Genomic DNA, 24,029 nt, shown 5'->3' on the forward strand with positions numbered 1-24,029 from the left:
TCCCGACGCAATGCACCTACAAGCTACCAGTGAGTAGTGAGGGTGTGACTTGATCGGTCTTATTTCTAAATTCCTTTGCTCGATCCATTTCTATCCCGCGCTACTCCATAGAGTAACTTCGGCATCATCTGTATTTTATGTGAGGCTCACCGTCATGTGCACATCATATTTGTTGTCTCTGTCAGCATTCCTTCAAATATAAAATCGTGCTATCGGCTGACTTTTTTGACCCACAAATCTCTCCGAGATAACGGCCCGAATTTCTTGGGCTCACTATGGTCATTTAGCTTGGCCAATCTTGCAGCCCAACAATGCTAATCCAGAGCCCAGAACCAGACCACGTATATGGGTGTTCGTGTACACAGAAGGCGGTGGTACAAGTACGCGCGTATCGGCGGCGGCATTGGGCGTCACGCGAGGAGGAGAAGGCGGCGAACACGCGGGCATCGAGGCCGCGAAGGAAGGGGAACCGGGGAAAGGGCAGTGGGAAGGGAAGGAGACAACGCTTCCGCTACTTTCGTCGGTGGTGCGTGCTCCCTCCTCCTTCTCTCCATCGCAGGCACAAACGCATCTCTATCTCCCTCCCTGCCTCCTTCCCATCCCTCCCATGGTAACGGCCCCCCTTTGTACATATCTCATCTCCTCCTTGATTTTGTTCTATTCGTCTCTATTGTCCATGATATGATGTGATACGATATAGCATTATCGATAATCTCAACGACGGGAAGAAGAAAGGATAGAGAATAAAGCGTATCATACCCTCCCTCCGTCCTTCCGGTCGGTCGGTCGTTCGATCGAGAAGAGAGGATGACGATGGAGGGCGTCGGGAGCTGGGACGCCCTCGAGTGGACCAAGATCGAGGTATCTCTCATTCTCCTTCTTTATGTTCCTTCCTAGGGTTCCTTCTCTTCCTCCTCCTTTCGTCCTCGCTTTTCGCATGCGTCTTCTTAGCCCTCCTCATGCCTCTTTCCTATTGCAGCCGGTTTCAGGGTCGGCTTCGCATGACATGGCTGAGTTCCTGCTGGAAGTCGAGGAGGTTATCGTCCAGGTACGCCCCTTCATCTCCCCCCCTCTCTCTCGTTCATGAATCACGGCTTTTACTTCTAATTTAATCTCGACAGATTTCGCGGTTTTCATGGAATTTCTAAACGTTGCAGTGCGTTTTTGTCTCCTCTAACCCTTTTGGGCATGGGCATGAAGCCCCTGTTATTCAGATCTTCACGCACGGTTTAGATTTTGCCCTGGCTTTCGCCTTTGTTTGGTTGATGTAACACTTTATGTATGGTGGAGGCCGGCCCCTGACACTGGGCATAGATTCTGCTTTAGTCCAGTGCAGTATTTCGGAGATTCAACATGACTTTTCTCATATGCATACGATTCAAGGTGCTCGAAAACCATCATACAGCATGCCACTGGGGGATTTTGTAACCCATGGCTTTGTTGCTGGTTGTAGAATTTCAAATGTGGAAACATCTGCACAGGAAGATGCTATCACATCACTTCAGCAAAGTCTATTGACTGTCAATAAGACCCTGCCCGCACCTTGGACCTGCTGGCTTCTTTACATGATCTTGGAACTTATGTTGCTTCTGGCTGCTGGTTATAGAACAGCAAATGTTCAAATATCTGATAATCAATATAACCCTTGTTATATATCTGATAATCAATATAACCCTTGTCATGTTTCTTTGGGAAAGTTTATGATAATCAATATAACCCTTGTTATACTTTGGACCAGCTAACTTCTGTATTAACTTTTTTAGGAACCCTGACCTGCTTTGCTATCCTGTTATGTTTGAATAATAATCAAGTGCAAGCTGTCTGTGAGATTCTGTAGCTTGCCCCATGAAGGGTGGGCCAATTGAAAGGATGATAAAATGATCTAAAAAACCTTCTTTTCCTCCATCTATGTAGGGTTGTTAGCCATTTTTGGATTTTCTAGTGATAATATTTGATGAATCCTTTGAATTTAAATTAGAACCATCTTTTTCAATCAAAGGCATTTCTTATTGTAGTTATTGTAAAATGACCAGTGGAGTTGATTCCATTAAAAAATTTTGGTACAAAGCACTTTGATTATTTTTGGTTTGCACTGATAACTTGTTCTTCTAATTACTGCTAGGGTCATGGTGTTGTTCTAGTGAATACAAATGAGGCAGGTACATTATCAGTGACAAATTTCCGCCTTCTTTTTGTGGTAAGGAGCGCCAATTCTATGATGCCATTTTTACTTTGGAAGATGCCTTGGCTTAATGCGCACTGAGGAAAACTGTAGAGACTAGGGACACCAAAGTATTTATACGTTTTTGGTATATTGCCTGCTGAATGATCATTGAGTTTGAAATTAAATAACGATAAAGTATGTATATATTTTTAAATAGATCATTGGTCATAAGTAAGGTGTGGTCTCATACTCTTTTGCTGTACTTATGTGTTGGATTCTTAAATTATTATCCTTTTAACAACTCTCATTCTCCATCTGGCAACATTATGGCATAGGCATTCCAATTACGTTGCTTCAAATTTAAATAATGTTGAGCCCCAAATAAAACTTTTGACATATAAAACAAAAATGGATGTGGTTAAGATACTGGAATCTAGGCACATCTTATTTCTCAACTAAGGGGAAAGAACCTTCCAGTGTTCCCAGACAAAAAAAATCTAGCAATCTCTGTCCTCGGTTTTTCTTAAAAGTAGGAAAATCAAACCTATTTGCTCATTACTGGATACAAATGCACTCTTTCTTAATAACCTAAAAATACATTAACCTCTCTTCTCTAATGTGGAGCAGATAACATCATTGTCGTCATCATTTAATGTTTCTTCCCACCATCCGCCCGCTAACCTTATCTTCTCAAATGTGGAGCAGATATCATCATCTTTAACATTTTACAATGCTTCCCACCATCCGCCCACCACTTCACAATCTGCTACTAGCGACTGCCGGCTGACTTATGCTAAAAGCATATTACATACAATTTATTTCTCGCAACGCCTTATGGGCATTTCTTTTTTTTTTTTATACATATCTTTTTCCGTCCAAGAAGTTTTAATTATGTACTTCTTACTATCTCTTGGTGTTCTTAACTTGGCTTTACATGTATTTTGTTTGTATGCTCTGATTCGCTGTAGAAATCTAGATCCTGACTGAGTCCAGGTCTGGAAATGGATTTAAACCTATGAAGAATTCTGTGATTTGTTGTGTCCAGAATCCTAATTGCATGATTCCTAACTTTTATAGAAGAAAGGATTAAGAGAAAGAGAAAAAAGAAAAAAATATAGAGGTAATGATTTTCTGTTTCTGCATATGAGTTTCGGCAAGTACAGCTACACTGACTGCTCATTTTCTCGGAATTCCTCATTGCCAAATCCTGCAATTTATCAGCCCTAAATTTAGCCACATCAATTTGACAGACTCCCTTTAGTTTTTTTCCGGAATATATTGGGCTGCATACAGTATCCAGTTTTTCTCAACCCCCACTCACTGCATGGGAGAAAATGAGATAAGAAAAGCTGTAGGTTCTTTATCTTAAATTTAAGTAAAATCAGCTTTTGAGAAAATGAGATAAGAAAAGCTGTAGGATCTCTATCGTAAATTTAATCAAAATCAGCTACGTGGTCTGCATTAGTACGCAAACTAAGGGCCATTAACTCTAACGATTCACCACGATCATTTTACCTTCACCTTACATTGTGATGACATTTAAAATTGACATTAAAACCTGCAACACATATATAATTTAAATTTACCCTCATAGACATAATTATAGCAAATAATCTGTTTTTTCAATAAAAACCAATTGCTCCTGCCTTTTTCATTCATTGCTCAGCTCTCCTTGTTTCAATCAACTACCATTGGTTAAATGGAGTTTGTTGCAGAATTGCTTATGCTTGAGTGCTTAGCAATCTCTACAGCTGTTTTCAATTCTCTCTTATCATCTTGTTTCTTTGATAATGCTGAATTCTGCTTGCTTTGGACTCAATTTCCATATATCAATCTGATCCCAACAAAGGCTGCACTATGCATTTGAAATTGAAGTTTGCTTTCAGTTGTCTTTAAGTTATGCATGTATTACTGCCCAATTCGAGCCATATATTATTTTCTTATATTTCTCTTCCTGAAATTCTTTTTTAGAGTGAGGTTTCCAGGGACATAATTGAACTTGGCACCATACCGTTGGCAACAATTGAGAAGTTCAGTAAACATGTAAGACTGCTCAACAACTTAATCTATTTGCTTGTCTATGTTTTCTGCTTAAAAATCACGTCATGAAATGTGAGCAAGCATTCTATAATCTGCATATGATGTTTCTCTTCTTTAAATCATTGCCGGAATTGTTCTGAGCTTGTTTTACACTAAGGATGCCAATGCGTTGAATCGCTTCTAACTTGAGCCACAAACTAACATGTATGATCTGGTTTGTACTCTAATCTGAGACATGGTTTTGGTTTCAAAGATTAGACTGCTTCATTGTGTGGACTAGGACTAAGTCAAAAAAAAGAAGAAGAGAGGGGGAGGGTCTCATTCTGTTCAACCTGGACGAAAGTTATGAATGACATGGACTAGAGCTTGATGCATGATACTGCCTTCAACATCTCATCTGAGAAGAAATTATGATTCACCTAATCTGCTCCCTTTCTCTTCTGGTTGGGCTGGTGGTCAAAAATCTGGACCCATTAAGTGATCTCTTTTCCCTTGATATCCCAACTTTAGATGATGAAGTAAAACATAAAACAGAAAGTAATTATATTGAATTATTAGTGAAGGAACATTTAAAATTCTGTTACTTTTTAGCATCTTATTTATGCTTTACTTGATTTAAAATAGCAAGCTGTATCAGAACTTGTGGCAGTATTTCTTTTGGTTATCCAATGCTTATGTGCTATATCCACTATATATTTGGTTTACTATTTTTGGGGTTTTCAGATGCTTCATACTTGTTTTTCTTGTGATCTGATAGCATAAAGTTACAGTCTTGAATTTGACTGTTAGAAATTTTAATTATTGCAAGCTAGATTTTGGTCATTTCAATAAGTTCATTTTGGCATCTTACTGCTAAAATTTCTGATATCATTGTGCAGGCAGACATGGCCTTAATTCTCAAATAGGGTACTGGGCTACCAGCTGTTTGTTTCATACTTTCATGCTATTAAAAAGTATATTACCAGGTTATGGTCTTGGCAATCTAGATCCTAGGACGGGTAAATTGGGGATAGGCCTAACCTTTAGCTTTTTTTTTTTTTTTGTTTTTGGCCCAAGAAGGTTGCCTCAGGACTCTAACCCGCATCATTGCACTTGTCAGCTTAAGCCTTTTACCATTGCACAAAGCAATGTCCTCTTATATTTCATGCTATTAAGGCTAAAATTAGGATACACACTACAATATTTTGCCCTTGGTGATGCATTTTGTGCATGCCAAACTTGAGTTAAAGGTGGACATGCATGCTAAGCATTTAATGTTATGTAATTTTGAATATATATATATATATATATATATATATATATATATATATATATATATATAAAGTTTTGGCCATTTAGTAAGTTACTTATCTGTCAGTTGAAATGTTTAGGTTGTGAAGCTTCCTTCAGCTCCACGCCAGTCTGATAAGACATCTTCACGGCGACTTCTCCAAATTATTGGTATGCTCATAGAGTGCTTGTTTCGGCTAAATTATATATATATACATATATTGCATTAAGCATTATAGCCAAGACAAGTTATATAATTGCTGGATGTTGTGTACTTTTTATTACGTTATATTGGTGTTGATATATGTCCATGCCTTCTCTTTTAAGTCTCAATTATAAGTTCATTTGTGTTGTACAAATCATACATACATACATACATACATATATACGTGTATATATATACACGTACATACATACACCTACACATACATACACATACACGTGGATACATACACCTACACATACATACACATACACGTACATACATACACCTACACATACATACACATCCACGTACATATATATGCATATGCAGATGCATATGCATATATATATAATGATTTGGCAAATTGATCCAAGGAACTAGCATGCATTGAATTCCACTTCTTTTTTTTTTCTACTTTCATTCATGCGCTAAAGTAAAGAGGGTTAATTTTGTGCTTCTATACATGCTCTAAATACATCCAAATAGTCATATCAAGTATCTCTGTGATGCTCAAGGTTAGTGGAACCATTTCTGGGGCTCGTACCGGCTGGCAACTAGTTCAGTATGGTACTAGTACGCATCGTACCGAGCTGGGCTGTATTGAATGAGGGGGATGGAGAGGGAGAGAGGGACGAAGAGAGAGAGAGAGAGAAAAGGGAGGGAGGGAGAGGGGCTTAAGGAAAGGGGGAGAGGGAGAAGGGGAGGAAGAGAGAGAGGGAGGGCGGGAGAGGGAGGATAGGGGAGAGAGAGAGAGAGAGGGAGGGGGCTTATGGAGAGGGAGAAGAGTGAGAGAGGGAGGGGGAAGAGATGGGTCTTAACTTGGCATCGGTTAGCATCGAATTGGGGAGAGAGGAGAGTGAGCGAGCTGCTCTCCTCTAGTTGCTGGTATGACACATTCTTTTTCATGCCATGCTTAATACCCATGTTGTGCCTTGGGTCGGTACTGAGTTTCTAACCTAGCACCGTATCTTAGTATCAACCTAGCACTAGAAAACGTATCAAAAAAAGACAAGGGGATTAACAGTGACATATTTGGTTCATTGTCTGAACTCTAAAGATATCCCTATTGCATTAAATAAATATTATAAGTCAAAATTCCTATACACTAAGAGAGTTTGAGTTATTTGTTCCTTACAATTATCCTTTATTGCAAAGATTAAAAGATAGTATTTCTTTGTGCTTAACTTGTAATTTGTCATCATTTACATGAAAAGCTGTCTTAGTTATGTGAAAATATTGCTCATGCTTTTGTTATGCTTGTAACTCTACGAAATGCTACTTACCAATTTGAAAGCAAATTTAAAGCATGATATATTATTGTTAACTATCATAGTTGTTTGAGAACTTATTTTTCCTTTTTTTTGCAGGTAAAGATATGAGAATTATCGTATTCAGTTTTCGACCTAGAACCAAGCAGGTCATTTCCGAAGAAACCTTTTTTTTGTGGATGTGTATTAGGGCTGTCAAATAATGAGCTGTTTGCGATCTGCTCATGTTTGACTTGATACCCAGCTCAGTTTTGCTTCACTCATATTACTATCGAGCTGAACATGGGCCTAATTTTTTAGCTCTACTTGTGAATGAGCCGAACACGAGCTATACCAAGCTCGCCAATTTCCAGCTCGATATGTCTCGAATATAAATTAATAACAAATAACATATATTACTCAAATAATAAAATGATATTTTTTATCTCAGCAAAAATAGTATCTTTATTTTATTCAGGAATTACTAACACAATCTAAGCAAGAAGGCATTTGTGTTATCCATTAGATCTTAATCTCATAGCTCTCAATGCTTAATAGAAATCATTTGAGCCTTCAGATCTCAATGCTTACTTATTAGTTATCATTTTAGCCCTCAAATCTTGATTCAATGGTTTGAATAAGTTAGGGCTGATTATATTTACCCATGTCTATTCCCAAACCCTTATCCACCTCAATGAATGATGGCCCCAATCTCCCTCCCATTTCTCCTATCTTTGTTTTCTCTCCTTGTCCACTAATCTTCAAACATCCAAACTTCATCGCAAACTCTTCTATGTCTCCTATGCCTGTTGGGTTTAAGAGTCCCTTTCTTCCTGCTTCCCTTATGATGCAAGTGGTAATGGGAATGGAGATTGGTGACAACAAGACAAGGAGGCTCTCTGGTTCACTCTGGTTAAAGGATCTCTTCAACATCTCTTATCTGTAGCATCATCTTCCTCTCTTTCTCTGTTGATCGACAGCCTCTCCTCTTCTGGGTTCTCATCCATCAAAAGAGTATAAAATTTTGTGCTAAGCTAGCCGTACTCGAGCAGGCTCAGAATATAACGAACCAAGCTCAAGCTAGCTTTTCGCAAATCGACTTGAGCTTAAGTCTTCGATAGCAAGATCTTTCTTACACATCTAACTTCTTGTTATGTGAATAGCAAGTTCCTAACACCACTCTTCTCTCTCTCTCTCCCCCTCTCTCTTATTTATGTCTTGCATTAGGATTTCTTTACTGGAGACTACCTGCTACAGATCTGTATTTCATATTTGTACGAAAAAATGAAAATATAATGTTATGACATGCCCTAACTTATGATCCCTCATTGCTTTGCCCCAATTAGAGAGGATGAAAAGAATCACCAGATGTTTGGTTCCACATCTGACAGGTGTTTGGCTTTTCTGTCTAAATGGGAAAATAAGAGAGGGTATAGGTCATGGTGTTGGCTGTCACAGCACTGCTAGAATGTGAAATTTTATATGACCATGAGCTTTCAGAAAAAATAATTTCTTTTTGTTCTTGTCACAGTCATAATTGTTCCATTTTAGAGGCTGCCTAATTGAAGTAAACATCATGCTTTCTGATTCTTTTATGTAGCAAAGTGCTCATGTCTGCATACCTCTTGCAGAGACGTGCAGTGTTTAATGCTTTGGGGAGATATACGAAACCTGCACGGTTGTGGGATCTTTATACATTTATCTGTGGTCCTTCGAAGTTTGGCAATGACAACCCAAAACTACGGTTAATGAACGAGTATTGTCGGCTTCTTGGGGTGGGGTCTTTCCACGTATCAAGTAGCACATTTGAAGATGTTTTATTTTCCATGTCTAACGATTGGTGGAGAATTACTACACTAAATTCTAGCTATACTCTCTGTGCAACTTATCCTTTTGCATTGATGGTACCGAAGTGCATCAGGTATTTTGTGGACTTTCATGCTAATTCATGTTGATGGTTGTGGCTTGCTGATATGTAGTTTATCAATGATATTCTCAACATTTTCTTGACATAAAAAATAATGTAATTTTATTATTTTCCGATGCTAATAGTGCCCTTGGTTTTGTGGTTTTTTGTATTTCTGATACTAGTGATGAAGAAGTACTGCATGCTTCCACTTTTCGTGCGAGGTGTCGGTTACCTGTAATTTCATGGTGTCACCCTGGTATGAGTGCTGAGGATGCATTTTTTATAATTATTATTCCTTGTGCATACTTTATTGCATCTCTCTCTCCCCCTCTCCACATGTGTGTGTACAAAGCAAAGGAAAACTTTCACGGCCAAATGCATTTTTGGAAATTGTGTAGTGGAACTAAATCTATTTAATATATTGTAGAGACTGGAGCTGTTCTTGCTCGGTCATCTCAGCCATTAGTTGGTCTCATGATGAATCTGAGGAGGTAATTTTTCCCACTGCTTGGTTGCACCATTATTGTGGTTTCTATGATGAAAATTCTGGATCATCATGTCTGGTTATTGGAAGGGCAAGTGACTGACTTTTGTTAATTGTCATGCAGCAATGCAGATGAGAAGCTCGTTGCTGCATTTTGCACGCAAACTGCTGATGGGAAGGGGCCTCGAAGGTAATCGTTAGTCTGTGCCGTAACTTCTCCCCATCACGTGACTTTATCTTACAGTAAATTTTTTGCTTTCGTTCTTAGTTAAGTATATCTTAGAGCAACTAATTATTTAATTAAACTGGTGATATTGCATATTTCTTCCTTTGCATCATAGACTATATCTGATCTTATCTTTTGATATGACCTTAGTACTCATGCCCAAATATTTTTGCTGTATATTACTTTGTTTGTTTTCCTCCTCTTGGTTTCTTCTTTCACTAGGCAATGTATTATATAAATACAGGAAGCTCTATATTGCTGATGCAAGGCCTAGAAAGAATGCATTAGCTAATGGGGCAATGGGAGGTGGCTCAGAATCATCTTCCAACTACTCCCAATCTGAGGTCTGTCTAAGGTTTGGAATATGTAAATATGTCATACTTTGTTTCTACTGTCAATTGCAGTATTGCACTGTTTATTCTGTTTCCTTAATTTTTTCCTTTTCTGGTTTGACAATTTCCCAACAGGTCGTCTTTTTTGGAATTGATAACATCCATGCCATGAGAGAGAGCCTTGCTCGCCTTAGAGACTATGTGGACACTTATGGTGCGACTTCATCAGATGGAATGTCATCCTTTCTGGTAAGTTGCAGTCCCTCATGTAAGCCTTCTTAATTGGCAGATCCTCTCTCACTTTGTCTCACTTGATTTATTAGATAGCAATACTCTTCTTTGTACTCTGAAAATTGGTGCATCATTATTCATATGCATATATTAATGTTTATTCTACACTGTAGTGACATTAGTGTCGTGAACCAACACCCATACTTGCCTTGTATTGTTTTCCTAGATATATCTGAGCAAAGAAGTCTATGTCTTAATGAAAAATTTCTAGAATAATTTTTTAAATCTTAAATTAATGTATATTTTTATACATTTTTTTACAATATTTGACCATTGTATTATATTATCTTTGAAATACCAAAAATACATAAGAAACACTATTTATGAGGCTATCTTAGATTCAGATGCATATAAAATTTGTTGTAATAAATGTGTCTTAATAGTTGTTTCTTTTGTAGGTTAATGATTGTATAGTTTGTCTTTAATCCATGGCATGTCTGTTACTTATTTGATATTTGTCTTTCAATCTGTTTTTTTTTTGATTTAATTTCTTTGTTTTTTTTTGTAATATTGAAGATATGCATATAAGTGCATATGTAACAATCCCGATATCTTTCTTTTTTTCTTTTTAAGTAGTGTTTTTGGAGTGAAAGTCCAACTGTTTGATTGATTAACCAGTACCGGTCCCCAAACTTGATAACCTTTGTCCTATAAATATGAGTTTGGCTTTCTTAATCCTCTCTTGCTGATGGTTCCTGTTTAAGCCCAAGACCTTTAAAATAGCAAGTAATTATCCCTCCTCACTAGTTCCATTTAAGCATCCATTGCCACCTCTCTCTCTCTCTCTCTCTCTCTATCTTCAACTTGTATCCTCCCTTCCTGCTAAACCCATTAGTGGCCTCTTAGCTGCATTATCATAATATTGCTCTAAATATCTGTAATAGGTGCAATTGCCTCTGTGATTACATGAAACTGCCTACTTTGAAGATCATTATGCACCTGTGTGAATAGTTAGGACTTAGGACCACTAATCTGATGATATTCAATGAATAAAAAAGCTATTTTTTGACTATATGAGTGAAAGTTTGTCTGAACACGACAACTAGGGTTTTTGCTCTGTCCCAACTGTATGGGCATAACCTGTGGGAATCTCCAAGAGTCTAGGCCATTGAATATATGTGCTGTCATTTGAGGGCTCACATGTTATTGAAATTGCAGTTTCTTAGTCAATCTTCCCAAAGTATCATAGTTGGTATAATTGACTGTTGTATATGACTTTGGGGACTAATCTGATGGTTACCATGCATTAGTATTGAGTGGGTCGGCCACTGGAAACTTTCAAGTCCTTGAACAATTGTTTGATCATGCTTTTGTTTCATTTCAGTCTGTTTGGAAATTTTTGAAATTTTTTGTTCTTTTTAATGGCTTTTGAATACGTATAGGCTATGCCAAATGCCGACTTTGGATGTTTTGTAGGTGACTTTCTTTTTTAAAAAAATAAAAAAAACTATGGTGATGGTGATCAAGGACTTGATGGTGTCTTTATTCCTGATTTTCTCTTTCCTCATATCATCTCTAGGTTTTCCTTCCCAGCTTGCTCATAACTGGCTTTTTTTTATTTGCCTCTTCTTCCTCCACTTAATCTCTTCTGTTTCCAGTCATTGGTCAGGCTTTGGATGATGCGACAAGGTTGGTGGTTGGTGTGGCAATAGAGATCTCTGATTTTGGAGTCTTTCATGCATGCCCTTGATTTTTGAACTCTTTGTATTAGGTCCCTTGTTTCCTAATTATAATAGTGAAATTAATAGTGGCTGTTTTTAGAATTTTAGAAAGCAAAAGAGTTAATAACTAAGTTGGTTTGGTGGCTTGAATGTTAGTGTTCTTGGTTGAGTATATAATATCTGCTGCATCTGTGGTAATCTGTTTTATGCTCATTACTCCATTTTGTACTGTTCCTTGCGGGAGTTTCTTTTGTTGTCTAGGGTATAGTTGTTGCTTGGCAACAGATTGGTTGCCAGATATGACAAATCTCTAAGATGAGTGAGTTGTGTGATTGTGTTATGTTTACTTGTAGAGACGGGCATGGTAGATTAAACTTCAGAACTCTAAATCCAGTAATTTAAACAGATATGATAGAATAAACTTTAGAGTTCTAAATCCAGTAATTTAAATTGTGCTAGAATTCTGTGAGTTGCGGACTTGAGTATCGTCTAGTTGCGTCATTGCCCCATTGAGTATGAGGGGCCAGGCCTGAACCATTGAGATAGAAATTTCTACTTTGAGAAATTTGAGGAATGCATATATGTACCCTTTTGCTACATGTTTCATTAATAGAATGATAGCTCTAGCCATCTCTTCATAGTCTACTGTAGGTTCTCATATGTGCAGAATCAAGGATCAATAGGCAGGACATCTGTCACCAGACAAATGGACATGCAAACTACGATGGACTGTGTACCATTATATTTTTTTAGAACTGCAATGCGGTAGATCTGTGATAAAGATTCATTACATAGATCTGAGTGATAGTTTGAGAAATTATTCAGAACTGCTTAAGATTTGGGTTTCTTCTACCATGTGGGCATATCTATTTCTTGCCATTCATTGTGGAATTTTAGGTAGTTGTCTAATTGATATGTGCTAGTACTTGGATTTGGCTAGCCTGCAAGTTTTTCATGTTATATATCTTTATAATTTACTTTTCATGCTGATTAACTAATTAATTTTTTTGCGTCCTGTTGAAGTTGATATGCCCAATCAAATCGATCTGTAAGGTGAAGGAATTTCTGTAGAGTTGATCGTTTTTGTATGTTGTGTCAAGAATTTTTTCCGGTTCTTATGCTGCGTATATTGACTTTGTGTGCATTATTGTCTTCACTTTACAATAAGAAAGAACCAAGATTTGCCATCTAGTTACCGGACCCCATGCCGGTACTATCCTATTACAATATCGGTAGACGGTATAGTATGAGATGGCAAGATGTACCGAGTGTTGGTGCGGTACGAGACTGTATACTGGTTCGGTACCGGTACGGTATGGTATGCCTACATGGTACGATACTGACTGGTACGACAAATCGGCAAATCTTGGAAAGAGCATTTATGCTTGCTTGGCACCTCTTTTGCTACTGTAACATGCTTGAAGCTTGTTTTGAGCCTGATATTGAAGTTAGATATTTGATATGTCATATCAATCCTATTAGACAGAGACCTAGAATTAAGTGTGATTTTTATCATTTTTTGGGCAGAGAAATGGTGGATGGACCTGGGGTGGAGGTAACTTAAGCAGTATGTCAGCTTCTGTTTCAACTCTTGGAGACAGTGGCTGGTTAATCCATGTTCAGAGTGTCCTGGCTGGTTCTGCTTGGATTGCTGCGCGTGTTGCTCTAGAATCAGCTTCAGTTCTCGTACATTGCAGGTTTCATTCTCTTTTGATTTTTGTGTGTTTATAGTTGATAAGGCACTTGCGTAAATATGCTGTAAAAACATAAACACTTACAGATACATATATACATACATATATGTATGTATGTATGTATGTTTGTTTGTATGTGTATATATATGGTAATGTTACTACACTCTTGAGGGATAGCTAATATAGTCTTCTCGCCTTCAAAATCAATGATAGTCTATCCAATACAAGACCGGAACCGGTGAATATGATATACATTATATAAAATGCCTAGAAATCAAAATTCATGTGTTTTGGTTGTCTCCAATCTAATCATTGATTACGTGGCAAAAGCAAGTTTAATAGCATGATACTACATTTTACTATAATCTAATCATCAAAACTTAGTGAATTTAAATCTATTTATGTTTTAAGATGCATATATCATGATTCATAAAGTGGATTTTCAATTTTTGTTCCTTGTCATGTATTTTGCCGCACTAGTGTATTTGATACTATTTATTTTTGTACTAATTTGACGTATAGGTTAGATACCACCAAAATATATGAATCTCAGGGACAAGGACCGTCTCTGTCATCATTTCAAAAGCACCACACACACCACTACTACTACTACACACACACACACCAGTGTTTTCTCAATTTAATTGGCAGTTATGGTCGCGTATGTGCTAAATTATTCATTCTTTAACAAACTAAATCTTGTCTCCAAATGAATTAGAAACTTGAATGAACTTGAGGATGACTTGAATATATTGAATCTGTGATACGTAAAAATTTCCAAAAATGTTCTTACATGGGATTTTAATTAAATGACCCTGAAGGCTGATAGATGATGCTAGGACTAATTCTATGGACTAAATGATTGCATCATTCAACATGGGAACAAAGGAAAATGAGAATTAGGAAGCCACCATGTTGTGTATAGGTAAATGTAATGAAGTATGTAATGGCAGAAATTCTTAGAATTGCCCTTTAAGGACATTATGATTGGAATGTACACCAGGCTTATGGCCTTGTTAGATGGCCAACCAGCTTATCCATGTGAACCATGCAAATGGGGTTCAGGAGATGCGGTGGAAAGATGAAGACACTTGAAGGGATCATTGTGGATGCCATGATCGTGAGATTTCAAGGATACCAAAATTCACCTTTTAAGGTGGATTATGGCATCCAAACAAGCCTTTATGTTGCTTCCCACTGTATTTTTTTTACCTATAATATAGTCTGTCCTCTAGCCTTTGGAACGTTTGCTGTACATATTGTGAATGGAGATGCACAATGGTATGATTTCTATGTTTTTTAATTTTTAAAATAAGTTTCTAGAAGATAAGACAATATTATCTCTCATGGTTTTGTTAGCGATACTCTTTGCCTATAATTTGTACCTTGTGCATGGATTTTTTAGTTAAATAAGTGATTAGGCTTACTATATCTATTTACAAGTAGAATATATATGTTTTGAAAACAAAAAAAGTAGATATATCTATATTACCAAGCATCATGGTACGCTGTACCGGTACCGGTAGGCATACCGGTCGCCTACCGGACCGGTACGGTTCCAGTTTGGATCGGTTTTGAACTGGTATCGAAGCAGCTAACGTGCAGCGTGAGCGGAAAAACCCGCGCGGAAGCGCGCCCCCCGTGTTAAATGCCCCACTTTGTGGCATTAAACGCGCCCGTGCAGGCTTGCTGCCCTAGGTAATCGTGCCCAGAACCGCGCGCCGGCATGGTTCTGAGCTCACGCTCGCGCGGGCACGCTGCCTTGGGGAATTACGCTCGGAACCGTGGGCGCGGTTCCTTGCTCGTGGACGCGCTGCCTCGAGGGCGGGTACCGGTGCGAACCGGTCCGGTGCACACCGGTACTAGGCTTGTACCGCTCGGTTTCGGCCCCTTGGGGCCGGAACTGTTTTCCATGCTTGAACCGGACCGGTTCGGTATGGGCTGAACCGGCCCGTACCGGCCGGTTCAGCATACCATGCCAAGCATGATAGCAATTAACAGTTTATATTGATCAATTTGTTATAATATTTTAATAGTAAACTTTTTGTTATTCTTTGTATTTATTAAAATTGTTAGTTTAGTTGTTTCATCTTGATTGCGATGAATTCTATGATGCTTCTGTAAACACTTTTTTTATCTTTTCTTTTTTTTGTAGTGATGGATGGGATAGAACAACCCAATTGGTCTCACTTGCTAGTTTATTGCTTGATCCATACTATCGAACATTCAAGGGATTTCAGGTACTCACAGGAAATTACTTTCCATTTGATTGTTTTGCTGAAGGTTCTGCATATTTTAATTTTAATTTGGTATTTTGAACTCTGGTTAGTTTTATTTTTAACAAATTCTTCTACTTGAAGTACACCTTTTTTTATTCTTTTCCTATAAAGGAACTTTAGAAAGCATATTGAACTCTGGTTAGTTACCTAGTCGGTTTTTATAGTCTATTTTTGAAGATATCCATCAGAAAATTCTCTTGTATACCATTTTATGCAATAATTAGAAACCTGGTTGACCCAAGGATTAAGGTACTTATGATTCAACACAGTACCGTCGATGCCGTACTATTCTGACAGGATACTTCCGGATGTGGTATTCTAAAATCGGCCTGGGCTAGAATGTATTGTGCATCCCAACAATAAATCGGTCATGATAGCCAGATAGACTGGTATCATGGCCAGTGATCATGCCTGACCCGACAAGTCCACCATTATAAAAAGAAAATGAGTGAGAGAGAGAGAGAGAGAGAGAGAGAGAGAGAGAGAGAGAGCTGCCACAGGGTATTGGGGCCCGAGGGGTTTTGGACCAAGAGAGAGGAGAGAAGGGAAGGAGGCCAAATCCAGCTCTTCTACCCATTATTCGGTCTCCTCGAAGTTAGATCATCATGCAGATCTAGTGAATTTGCAGCTTTTCCTTTTTTCAGCTAGTTATCATTAAAAAATAAGAATAATAGGGAAATTCATGCCATTTTTTCCTTTGGCATGAAATTTGAATATGTTGTAGGTTGAGTATCACCCCAACATTTTTGGTTTTTTAATTGGATTTTTTTTTTTGGTTCACTTACATTATATTTTTCTTGATTAAGTTAATCATTAAAACAACAATAAAATAATTTTGGAGAGTTCCATTACCTTCATAATACACTCCATTAAAATCCACTTAAACATGGAAAAAACCCCTTAATATTCATTTAAGATAACAAAAAGTTAAAAAATTAGCAAAAATATAAAACATAAAAGGCATCCTGGCAGGGTATCGGATGCAGCATCATCAGGAGAGTTAAGTATGATGGCTCTCAAGTACATTATCCTTCTCTTTGTTAGTATTGGTATTTAATTCCTTTGGTCAACTTGTTTGAGTCAAGCTATCCAACTTGTGACCTGCCAACCTTTGCGAGTCTGGTCAGACCAAAACCTAAAAGTCATTCAAACGCACTTGACTCAGCAATCAAAATTATTGAACTGTTTGAAATGCCCAAGTGATCCAAGTTTGATTAATGGAGAGGGGGAAAAAGGAGTCCACAGGACAACAAATCTCTTAGCCCTAGTGGTTGTTGTGCTGATGGTTGGCAACATCTCGTTATATCATTGAAGATGGTGGAAGGATGAGTGTCTGTAGGAGATTGGGTGGTAAATGGGGGATGCGGTTGTATGTCATGGTAACAGAGGCGGCCACATCCAGAGATCATAGGAATGAAAGTGTAGAAGCCAGATCTAATGGGAAGGAGGTGCGCGCGCGCGCCACAACCAATTAGCTAGAGATCATAGGAATGACAGTGGAGGAGCCGAATCTAATGGGAAGGAGGTGTGTGTGTGTGTGGTGTGCGCACATGCTTCTATAAATCAGTAAAAAACATGTGATTGGTCCAAGGATCTGCAATTTTAATTTGAATTCAGTGTGCTCTAATCTATACCATATTGCAAAGAGTGACTCTTTGGGTCTGCAAAATTTACCCTTGAATGGAATATTATTTGGTGTGCAGATAAAACTTTGTTATATAACAATCATCAATGTGGTTACTTTTGGAAATAAAAACGTGCACATAACTAATCTCAATCCCCTATTCCGCATCTAAATCCACATGTAATAGGATATTTCTAATGCCCCAAATTTATTCAATCCTTTTCACCTTCAATCTCTATCTCCCATTTTAATTTATTATTTAGTTTATTTTTATGTGTTCAGTAATACTATTTTTTATCTAATCTATTTTTTTGCTTCTAAATGAACATGGCTTGTGGCTATATGCTAGTCTTCTGAGAGTAATGAAGACTGTAGATATCATAGACTCAATAATAGCAGCCATATGCAAAATCCAATGAGAGAATAGCATTACCAAAATGGTCATGCAACATACCAAGTTACCAAAATCAATCATGTCCAAGCCATTTAGTCTAGAAAATATGCAAACTCCAAATTAACACAAAAGAGAAACAATGATTGATGAGGCAAGCATTTCGGGTTTCCAACCCTTTGGAATGCTAAAGTTTTGAAACATTGAATTAATAAGGCAGCACAAAGGCCACCAGGTCATTAAGTTCATTGCATTGTAAATTGATGTCAAGTAATATAGCATTTAATGTCACCAGTATTTTAACTTATAGCAAAAAGAATCTAGCAAATGATGGTTGGTCCTCATCATATATTCAACTTGGTAAGTTCTCCGGAAGCTCCTGACTGCATGTTCCCCATCAAAGTCGAGGGGTCCTCATTCAAAAAAGATAAGAATGTGACTCATCAAACCAGGCCCATCATATATTTACCTGACCAACGACCTAATACTACGCAGGCTCATCAAACAGCGCTTTTGAGCTTTCTTCAGGATTTGGCCTGAACTTTCTTCTCACTCATTTAACTCGGTGACAACTCGTTCCAACTTTGCTGAGTTAAGATATTGGACAAACAAAAATTAAGAATGTGACTCGGCCTTTTTTTTGGACTTGCTGATTCAACCAATTCATGAAAGACTTGGCAAGAGTAATTTTTTAATGCTACTTGCATTATCTTGACTTTGACTCGATAGCCTTAGTTTTTGACTTGATTTGGCCTAGTCACGATGGACTCATTGAGTTTCCCATCCTTGGTGAGATGGAAAGGGGCCCGAAGAAGTTGGTGGGTTGGGGGTTTGTGGAGGTGAAAGACAAAAGTGATGGGTTAGACTGGAGCATATAGACTAGAGACTCTTGGGTCTTGACAGTATGGGAGTGATGAACTGGTCAACCCACAGGTTAATCATAGTCAAACCGGGACTTGATGACTCTACCCAATAACAGTTCAGTCTGGGTCAGCATTGCAGACCACTATTTTAGGAACATGGGTGCTTCATTGAGCCGGAATGCAATTGTGCTGTCTCAGTATGCTTCCAAATTATATTAAATTTGTTGTAATAATTTGGTTGGAAAGATGGCACTCAAGTTCTTAAATATTGTTTTGTGAACTCTGGAAATTGACAACTGAAATTACAGGTTGATAATTGTAAACATTCATTTCACATATTTTGCATATTTAAAGTCCTTTTAAGTGTAATTAGGGTATATGGTAACTTTGCTAATTCCAAAACTTTTGCTACTTAGAATTTCTTTTATTATTTTATAGGCTCTTGTGGAAAAAGATTGGCTTGCATTCGGGCATCCCTTTTCAGACCGCATGGGAATTCCAACAATCTCTGGAAACAGTACCACACCTTTAGAACTATCCAGGCAAGTGTCTGGTGGGAATATATCAGCATCATCAATACGGATCCCCTCAGGATCAGGATCCTTAGCCAGTAGTTCATCACATGCACAAAACAATTGCTCGCCAATATTCCTACAGGTATTTCCTCAGCAAATTTCTAGCTAAAGTGTTAGGAAGTGAAATTTATGTTGTTTATATCATTACCATACCAAATGTTTGGCCTTTTCTTTTCTTTCATCATCTGCACCTTAGTAAAATTTGCGTTCAGGTCATTGTCATATATTTGGCTCTTGTTTTGTTAGTATGGAGGGTGAGCCTTGGTGCAACAGCAAGATTGCTCTATTATGATTTGGAGGTCGTGTGTCAGAAACATGGAAACAACCTTTCTGCACACGGGGATAAGGCTGCATATATATAACCCTCCCCAGACTTTACAATGGTGGGAGCCTTGTGGATTGGTCCACCCTTTTTATTTTGTTAGTATAACCTCTTTGGCTCTCAAATTGATAAGATAGCAAAGAATTTCAAATTCTTTTGTTTCTTATATATGCTGGGCCCTTGTGTGTGTTGGACTGCGCATTCATTAAAAGGTTACTAGAAACAAACAATCATATGTTTTGGCGGGCTTGAAATAAACATCATATGTTTTGGAGGTTCCGACTTATGCATCATAACTGCAATTATGCAAGGAAGTTAGCATTGTTCAGCTCTGGGCAACGTTGCCTGACCTCCACAAGTTAACAAAATTGGCAAAAAAAAAGGTCCCAAAAGTGTCCATGGTTTCAGAGCTTTGAGTTATTCAATTTTGACGTGCACACTGCAAGAATTATTAAACTGCTTTTTAAAAGAGAGATTAAATCTCTTGGTTGCCTATATTTTGGTCTATTTACCAGACACTAGCTAATGATCAACAGCAAAAATGACTTGGGATCGGCTGAAGATGGAAACAGAGTTAGCAGTGAGCAAAAATTGCAGTCAACAAAGGACAGTCTGATCTCAAAAGGCAAGCCTTTGAAGTTAATGATGGAGGCCCAGGACAAGAATCTGTAGGGATGTTGCCATGAATGATTAAGCAAGTAATGATTATAAGCAAAGACTGCAATTCTCTCTTGGGTACTCTTGATAAAATTACAGTCTTATAAAATACAGTAACATGCCAACTTAAGTTAGCATGGTATTTACATGTACTGCACACACCGTGGAGCTTAATAACATGGAACATGTATATACATAATTATATACAAAATTGGGATTTTATGACCGATTAGCCCTATGTTTAAATCTTAACAAATTGCATTTTCCTCATTTTCAATTGGTACGGGAAGCTATTGTGCTGACTGCTTGGCTTTGAGCAGTTCTTATTCAAATTTCAATGTTGTGTTGTGTTTCTCTTCTGTTGTGCTTCAGTTCTTCAAAATAGAATATTATTTCCTGTCAGGTGGTGGGCGAGAGAAAGAGATGAACATAATGATTTCATAAATTAATGTCATACCAAAGCTATTAATAAAGAAGCTACAAGTTTGCCACATGCGCTATCACTTCACGCCTTAGGCTTCCCTTATGGTTAATGTTGGTGCAAAACTATGTTGTCTGACAATGAAACATATTCCACAGAGTAATGAAGTGGTAATGGATCTGCTGATGTTGTTTTTTAGATTAGTCTTTGCTGTGTCCCTTTCGCTGGTTATTTTTTCCTTAGGTTTCTTTATGGTTGTGTCTCATGTTCATTTATGTAAAATGTTTCCACACCTTCTCCCCTTCTCCTCTAACATGCTAATGTGAAACCAGTATTGAAAAAAACAAAGTTTTTGTCTTTTTCCATGTAAAATGACTCATATTTTTGTTATTGCAATGGGTTACTCATGCTGAAACTTGTAGTGCATTTTCTTGTGACTGCATATATTTCCTGAATATGTGCTTTGATAATCCCTCTAACAGACTTACTGTTTGACTTTTTGTGTTTCATAAAGAACTTGATATTCTCTTTCCCTTTTTTATTGTCTGAACTCAGTTTCTTTTCTCTTATATGGGCTTGGTTTGCAGTGGGTTGATTGTGTTGCACAGTTGCTCCGGATGTATCCTTGTGCGTTTGAGTTTTCTTCGGTAGGTGTTTTTTGTCTGCTTCATATTTGTCAGCATCTTTGCATATGATTATGGGTGTTGAGCATTCATTTAGCTGTCCAATTGGACAACCTCTAGCTCACTAGCTTCAATTATGCATCTACAGGCTTTCCTAGTTGATTTTCTAGATTGTGTGCTGTCTTGCCGCTTCGGAAACTTCTTATGCAACAGGTATTTTCTTCATTGAGTTTTATCTAATTCTGAACACCACTATCAATTTAGAACTATTGCTGCAGTTTCCAGAAACAGAATATTTTTATCAGTCAATTAATTTGCAATTTGATATTGATCAAGGATTTTATATATTTTATGTAAGAAGAGATGATTGAGCTCTCACAATGCTGGCAATATTTTTAATCAACAGAAATTGTGGAGTGTCTAGGTCATGGTATGCCATACCGGCTCGAATTGGATTGTATGGGGCATACCATACCGTACCGGCTCAGTAATGTTTTTCGGTATGGGTGGCGTACCGACACTCGGTGCGACAAAAAAATTTCGTATCGTACCGTACCGACACTGCTAGCATGGCACCGGTACAGGGTCAAATACCGAAACGGCGCCGTAGTAGTTTAGTATTTATGCTTGGCATGCACTGGCACGCTTGGAGATGTGCTGGCACACAGCCATGCCATGTGCCAGTCTAGTCCTTGGCATGGTTTGTGCCGGTCTATTCTGGCTGTGCCAACAAGTACAATCTTTGCATTTGCTTCACTTTGTTCTGTGCTAAAATGCTTTACTAATTTTTAGCATAAATAGAGGTTTCTCTTGTTTTTTGAAATCTATCATTTATATGGCTATTTCCATCTGCTATTGCGAAGTTGAAAACAAAAGCACTGTCATAAAATATATTTTCTAATGGTGCTACGAACTATTTGTGCTAGATTGGTCTTGTGCTGTTGATTGGCATTTTCAATTGATGATGATATTTCGTGTCAACTTGATGTGCTTTCTATAGTTTATGCTACATTTTTGGCAAAGAAAAATGCAGCATCCTTATATAATATGCTAGTTGTGAGCCTCTGGAAAAGGGGGGAAACGATAATGGTACATGTGGATATAATTTATTCATTATTTATAGTCAAACAGTTGTTTCTCTTATATCGTTTCAGAAACTGGTCTTTATCCTTTTCTCAGCCAACAGTACTGAGGTTGCAAAAGAAAGCACCTATGCTTCTTATTTTTCTCTTGGGACATCCAAGTTGGTGTAATTATAGAATATTTAACATACGAGATAGGATTTATGCTGGTAATTAAGATTTCCCTTTTTCACTTTCATTGCTGAAGTTGTGGATACTGTGATTGTTTATTTTGTAGTGAGAAGGAGAGGCAGCAGTCTGGTGCAACCGATGCTTGTGGGTGCCTGTGGATGTACTTTTTCAATTTGCATTCTCCTGAGGGTAGCTCTCATGTCCACTATAACCTTTTCTATGACCCGGTGAAACATGATGGTCCACTATTACCTCCGGCAGCAGCATTAGCGCCAACAATTTGGCCCCAGTTTCATTTGCGATGGGCTTGCCCGAAAGAAGCGGGAGCTGGGGAACTTGAATCTCAATTGCGTATTTTGACTAAAAAATATGCTGATATGACAAAGGTACTCTTGCTTAATCTTGAAATTCGGCCAATTTATATGCAATTTGCACTTGAGGGTTTACTAACCACATAATCTTTACCATTAGGATGAATAGTGACATGTAGTGATGCTAAGGTCCAGATCTCAAGTATTATTTCTGATATGCATGTACCACTCTTCTTTCTGAGAAATCACAGGCAAAGGAGACGGGAGAAATGAGGGCTAAGGATCTCAAAATGAGCATGGAGTCTTTAGCTGCAGAATTGCAGAAGGAAAAACAGGCCAACAGTTCAGCTTTAGCAATGGCTAGAAGAGCCGGCAGGGAGAGTCTAGCCATAAAACGGGCCATACAGTCGCTTGGATGTAAGGTCCACTTGTCCAGTAATGGAAACCATGCAGCTGATTTTGGAAGTACACTGCTAGAAACAAGGGAGGTATTAAATTCTTTCAGAGGAGAGACTGATGCTGGCGGGCAACCTGATGAAAAGGCAGATTTCTCGGTGACCATTTCTGCTATTGAGGACAGCATGGTTCCTGACCACCCAATCAACGAGGTATGCGAGTCCTTGTGTCCTTTCCGCACAAGGGAGGGTTGCAGGTGGCCGGATGCTGGATGTGCGCAACTTGGTAGCCAGTTTGTTGGACTGAAGGCAAATTTCGATGCATTCGATCGGCTTTCAATTTATGATCGCTATTTTGGATCGGAGTAGGATGTCCAGAATGTCAGGTTCTCCATTCCGCCTAGGAATTTATTGCATGCAGTGGACGCTAGAAGCGTCATCGGTACATATTCATGCACATAATATTTGATCAAAGAAGTTACTAGTGACGTTGTAGCACCTCAATTTGTGGGTCGGATTTTAGGTGGAGCCACAGATTATGGTTTGCAGATAGGCAAGCTTGAAGCAGAAGTACCCATTAGAAGGTTCAATTACGTGCATAGAAGGCCATCTGGGGAGCATGACAAGATGTTCTCATGCGCTGGAACCTGGAAGTATCGTCAGCTTCTTTTTTTTTTTGACACATATGGGGGTCGTTGGTCGGTTTTGATTGTACATACTATTGTATTTTTTTTTTCAAGCCGATGTATAAACTCTGCATGGCTAATAGATCAATGTTGAATGAAAATCGACT

The 24,029-nt window shown here is 38.1% G+C and overlaps 1 protein-coding gene across 3 annotated transcripts; it reads left to right on the top strand.

Moving 5' to 3' along the window:
* The first annotated feature begins 275 nt into the window (after positions 1 to 275).
* LOC103723836 (phosphatidylinositol-3-phosphatase myotubularin-1) lies at positions 276 to 24,023 on the top strand. Of its 3 annotated transcripts, none has more exons than XM_039130668.3 (20): positions 276 to 610; positions 701 to 861; positions 980 to 1,048; positions 2,123 to 2,197; positions 4,136 to 4,207; positions 5,575 to 5,644; positions 7,046 to 7,095; positions 8,557 to 8,846; positions 9,017 to 9,090; positions 9,262 to 9,325; positions 9,443 to 9,508; positions 9,789 to 9,888; positions 10,012 to 10,125; positions 13,356 to 13,525; positions 15,678 to 15,762; positions 19,118 to 19,336; positions 21,242 to 21,301; positions 21,426 to 21,490; positions 22,637 to 22,916; positions 23,093 to 24,023. In XM_039130668.3, the coding sequence occupies exons 2-20, from the start codon at positions 808 to 810 to the stop codon at positions 23,603 to 23,605; spliced, it is 2,490 nt and encodes an 829-aa protein (XP_038986596.1). In that variant the 5' UTR covers positions 276 to 610; positions 701 to 807; the 3' UTR covers positions 23,606 to 24,023. The 3 variants fall into 3 exon arrangements, with proteins under 3 accessions (XP_038986596.1, XP_088565703.1, XP_088565704.1); XM_088709577.2 differs by having other exon boundaries at positions 404 to 610; positions 2,123 to 2,159; XM_088709578.2 differs by lacking the exons at positions 276 to 610; positions 701 to 861; positions 980 to 1,048; positions 2,123 to 2,197; positions 4,136 to 4,207 and adding an exon at positions 5,151 to 5,169.
* The last annotated feature ends 6 nt before the right edge of the window (positions 24,024 to 24,029 follow it).

The sequence above is a fragment of the Phoenix dactylifera genome, chromosome 13 (assembly GCF_051530095.1).
Source record: "Phoenix dactylifera cultivar Ajwa chromosome 13, Ajwa_hap1_PhDact_Kaust_v1.1, whole genome shotgun sequence".
Classification (NCBI taxonomy): domain Eukaryota; kingdom Viridiplantae; phylum Streptophyta; class Magnoliopsida; order Arecales; family Arecaceae; genus Phoenix; species Phoenix dactylifera.